Source organism: Anopheles marshallii, chromosome 3 (genome assembly GCF_943734725.1).
Source record: "Anopheles marshallii chromosome 3, idAnoMarsDA_429_01, whole genome shotgun sequence".
NCBI lineage: Eukaryota > Metazoa > Arthropoda > Insecta > Diptera > Culicidae > Anopheles > Anopheles marshallii.
In genome coordinates this window covers 37,879,877-37,884,993 of record NC_071327.1, presented here as the reverse complement: position 1 = coordinate 37,884,993, position 5,117 = coordinate 37,879,877, and the positions used below count along the sequence as shown (strand labels likewise).

Sequence of the window (5,117 nt, the reverse complement as noted above, 5' to 3'; positions counted from 1 at the left end):
TTCATTTGAAATTGAATTTACATATCAGCAGCATTATTTGTAGTCCATTCATCTGCCCGAATAATGCTAGAGAATATGGAACAAAATACCACGCGTGGTAGGGATAGCCTAAGCTAAGTTAACGTCAACAGAACAGAACATTGGCGTACGCTCAAACGGAAGCATGAGGTGCCCTTCTTACGATGATGGTGGCATACTGATGAAACTTTAACCCTTACTTCCTATTTCGCTGTGTTCTTCAGTGTTTCATTCTATCTCTTCCGTTCTGTACCCTGTCGCAACCCGCATAACGTCAAATTTAACCCGGGCCAAGCAACTAACGCACCAGCCCACCAACGTGCATGGCACGTGTAAATTTGTTGCCCTGATGGTCGACCCAAGAACACACGAAAAGACATCAACCAGTGGGGAATGTGTGCTGTGGATGAGCGAGTATTAAATTCAATTTCTAAGCTGATTGATTACTTCGCTGGTCACCGGATATTTGGTCCACGACTATGCGTACACATTCCGTTTTTGGGCCCGTGAGGCCCCCACGACCCATAGTAGACCAAAGCACAGCGATGCGGAGGTCTAGTGTTAATTTTGACACCCTTCTACGGTTCCTTTCCATTGGCTACAGGAGATACAGAAATGCAGGAAAAGATAACTTAAATAATAAATGATTGATTTTTCCCGTGTATATGTGCCATTGTGGTACGTAAACAAATCGCATGTAAACTAATGAACCGATGATTTGTATGGATGGATCCCGATCGAAGCAACCGACGAGAGGGAGACGAATCAAAGTTACGTGTCGTTAGATTCAGTGTAAAGCTACCACACAAGAATGGATTCAAAATTGCCACCACCATGTAAATATTTTCTGCGCGATGAAGTCGTAATCCACAACGATGAAACAAGTGCGTGGGTTATCGTCCATGGAGTTGTTATCGACACTACACCGTTGTTTACGGCAGCCGGACACAAAACCACGCTAAAGAAGGTTTAATATTTCGAAAATGGCTGAAAGTTTCTAACTTCAATCCGTGCTTTATATTCCATTCCTACCCTTCTTTCCAGACGCTGCAGTGGTTATTGGCATTTGCGGGCCAAGATTTAAGCTTGTTCTTCCATAACAACGAGCTTACCCCTATTGAGCGTACCAACCGCAACGGAGAACGGGTTCCGGTCTTTGTGCCCTGTTTGGAGCGTAATCCTGCCACCCAGCGCTGCTGGTACCGTGATCCGGCTCTGGTCATTGGACGCATAACATTCCACCCATGCCCGGTGAAAATTATCAACACATTGACATTCCACGAGACGGAAATGATCATTTGTTACGAAGATACGATCGGTGACGTGCGGGAAAAGTACTTGCGCTACAACGACAACGCAAAGCAGTACGAATGGCGTATGGATCTGTCGGAGGTAGGTGTCTTCCGCAGTACTGTTGTGGGTTATGTCCGATATTGTACTATTGACTTTTATACTCTCAGGGTTCGAAGGCTGGCATGCTACGAATGCACGAAACACTTACGGAAAACGGATATCAGGTCAATCTGCGCAGTCCAATACCGGTGATTTGGATTTTTTACATTCTACCGCCGGGTACAACGGACACAACAAGCGATACGGACTATTCATCCGGAAAATATAACCCAGTGATCGAGCGGTCCGCAGGCGGAATCAAGGTAATAACACTCGCCACTACGCAGTGAAAAACAAAGTCGTCCACAAAGACACATTCTGCGGGTGAGATCTGTTGGGGTATGCGAAAAACTGAAGTAAAATTACAATATAATAGAAATTCTTGAAATTTTTCCGGAGACCCGCTTTTCACCGTTCCATCCAGCGCATGGTAGTAACGTTGAACCTCAGACAACCTTCATCCGGAGTAAGTAGTTCAAACCGGGAAAGGTGTTGTTGTTTTGCCTATCCATCTCGCGAGCTCGGTATTTGTCTTGCACCTTGTGCTTTGTGTTACTGTTTAGCTTTTCTGTTCTCATCATCAACTGTGCGTTTCGGGTAACGGTTGGAATGTCTAACTTTCCTCTTTCCCATCATTTCCCGCCATAATATGTGTCTGAAGGTGTCTTTCTTCCAAACAACGGCAGTAGCTGCACGATCTGCAGGGGTCTGTGGCTTTGTTGACTGGTTTTATCTAATGCGTCTCACCTTAATTTATGTCCAAGCGCTTGGATCACCACAAATATGTGTCTCTGTAATTATCATCATTCCAAATATCGCTTTCTGGACGTAATTCTAAATGCAAGTAATTTGTCAATTAATTTCGAGTAAATGCTTTGGAATGTAGATGATCCTCTGGTGAAATGGTAGAGTCGACATTTTGTCACATTTTTTTTACGAATTCATCTAATCAGTGGAAGGTTGTATAAATTAAAAACAAATTCGTACCATATAGTTACAACAACATGGCAACGGTGACAACTCTGGCAACAGGAATTTAAAATTTCCTTCTGTCAATAGAATGGTGAAATTTTAAAAGAGAACAAGGCTATAATTTCTCAGAGCTGTTTTCGGTTTACAATACTTGACATGCTGTAAAACTTCTTTTTTAAATTTATTACAGTCATTCAACGGCTCAAAATAGCTACTTTACGACCGAGGATGCAAAATACCCGTTATAAAGAGACGAGGAATTTAAAATTTGTTTTAGCTCATTCAAATTTTGCTTCAATTCAAATGCTTTAATTTCATCAACGAGGGAAAATCACAGGGTCTACTAGTTCATTCGAGTGTTTGTTTCGTTTCATATATATTCGTAGTAATATGTTACACAAAGAACATTTGCTAGATTTTGTTTGCTTGATTTTTGCATTTCTTTAACAATTAATTATATTTTTAGATTATTTTGACGATTGATTTTGATTATATGACGTCCCCAGCTGTTTTTTTTCCTTTTTCACAAACATATAGAATGTTTGTGGTATTTTTGTTAAAGCTTCTAAATCCAATCGCTATACAAATCATAGTCTACACAAAATGTATAAGGTGTTAAGGTTTACACATTGGTTGATACAACAAATAGCGACAGATGATATTCGTTTACATTTCTGCTGATGCGTTTTCTCGATCGAAGAGTAACACATGACGAGCCATTTCAAGAAATTGTCTGTCACGCGTAGATCTAAATTAGCACGTCAAATTGCTTCATACCTAGCTCTGCTCCAGCACACGCGTATCGAGCACACTTTCATCTTGGAAGAGACGATCCGTACCCGTGGCAACGGATCTAGCAACCGAAAATCAACCGAAAAAAACCGATTGCACCTTTCAGCATCCTTCATTATGAACGCTGGCCTGCTGTCCGATCGGCGCCAGGTGCTTTCGGTCGAATCGATTTCTTTGAAGGCTTTCCTACAACGTTGCTGTGCGGTACAACATTCCGGTCCGGTGTATTCGTCGCACCCACTCGCGCAGTACCGAAGATAAATTGACCAAGGCGTATCTGCCAGTAACAAACGGTTTCGAACGCCTGTGCGACCACCATGCGACTGTGGTACGAACAATCTTGAAAACAAAACATACAAACGCTGCCACAACACACAGAGCATTGCGCCTGTGAAACTTATCCTGCTGACGCGTTCGGGCATAAAGCAACGATAGCCAGCATCGTGTGTAAGCATACATCCTTTGAATCGAAACATCTGCCGCACTTGGCAGCAAGGTTGCTATCGGGTAAGCCAACTGTACCAGGTTGGTCTGCTTGGACCGTTCACAAATGACGCTTTTTTCTTTTATGTGCACCCGGATTTACGTGGAGATCGCTTTCGGAACTTTCGCAAATGTGTATTTTTTTTGCTACTTTCGTGTCATGATACACTAAAGCAAAATTTTCTTTCAACATCATCACGGGTTATTTTATTTGGGATGTGATAAAAGACTAGATTTAATTTAAACAGTATAAACTGTACAAACCGTTACGTTGAAACTAAATCGCCTAAACAACACATACTAAAGGTTAAGTTTACTCATAAACATATGGCCTATAGTGTTATGTTTATGGATCACGATTAAAAAGGATCATCAAAACATAGCTTCGGGAAGCATCCACGAAAAATAAGTACCCATGATTTAACGCACGCCGATGAGGAAAGAAGCATAGAAGAAAGAAAGAATGAACCAAATCATCTCTAAAGATCTCTTACATACGGGACACACACGTGTGCCGCATCCAACCATCCTTTGCCGGCATTAAAATCGGCACGCGACAGCTGCAAGTTTTTCTCTTTATTTTCACTCCGTTTCTTCTATTTTCCGTTTCCTTTCCGGCCAGTTTTCGTTAAATAGCTTACTAGCGCACAGACAGATCCTGGCTAAACAAAGAAGTGAAACGATCCTCGTTTTCCTCGCAGGATCGTTACGTTGCATCCATCAGCATCCTCACATCCATGGCTCGCTGCACCACATTTAGCCTGACGTGTGGTGGCTGCCGTTGAAATGGCTGCCTATGAACAACAGAGCTGCCGGTGGTGCATCCCGTTTTTATCCAACGCGATCCTTTTATTTACGGCTTGGGTCACGACAATAACCGCGATAGATGGTTGGTGTGCCTAAAACATTGGGTTGTGCTTTTTTTTCCTTGATTATTTGATGTTTATCGTTCGGCTAACTCAATTATTAGCTAATCGAATTTAATATCCTTGTTGAAGTTTTGAAGGCAGACACGTGACCAATTTTCAGTTGTTTATTTTCATGTCTTTTTTTATTGGTTTTCTGTAATATGTTATTGCCATTTGGACTACGAGAAGAAATTGTACATATATGAATGCAATATTTTTTTTTTATCGACAACAACAACCTAAAGAGGTGCAGAGGACTGCTATTTCCGGCTTCCTGTGACATTATTTACGCCGTTTACCCGATATTTACGCTGGACAGTCCTGCGTACGGGGGATTGGTCCATATAGGATTTCGGTCCGGTCAGTTCGTGTGAAATCAGGCGCCGCTAGCGTCTTGCACCGAGCCGCCCCAATAAATAAATATAAGGGTGCAGTAATATACAGTACCAAACAGTACAACCAAATAAAAACAATCAGAAAATTGTAACGAAACTCCTCAACATATAATATAATAATTATCTCTTCATGACAATTGTTCAAATACTTTATGGA

The 5,117-nt window shown here is 41.7% G+C and overlaps 1 protein-coding gene across 1 annotated transcript; it reads left to right on the top strand.

Moving 5' to 3' along the window:
- The first annotated feature begins 829 nt into the window (after positions 1-829).
- LOC128712563 (cytochrome b5 domain-containing protein 1) lies at positions 830-1,700 on the top strand. The gene is made up of 3 exons (XM_053807456.1): positions 830-985; positions 1,063-1,410; positions 1,479-1,700. The coding sequence occupies exons 1-3, from the start codon at positions 830-832 to the stop codon at positions 1,698-1,700; spliced, it is 726 nt and encodes a 241-aa protein (XP_053663431.1).
- Positions 1,701-5,117: the final 3,417 nt, after the last annotated feature.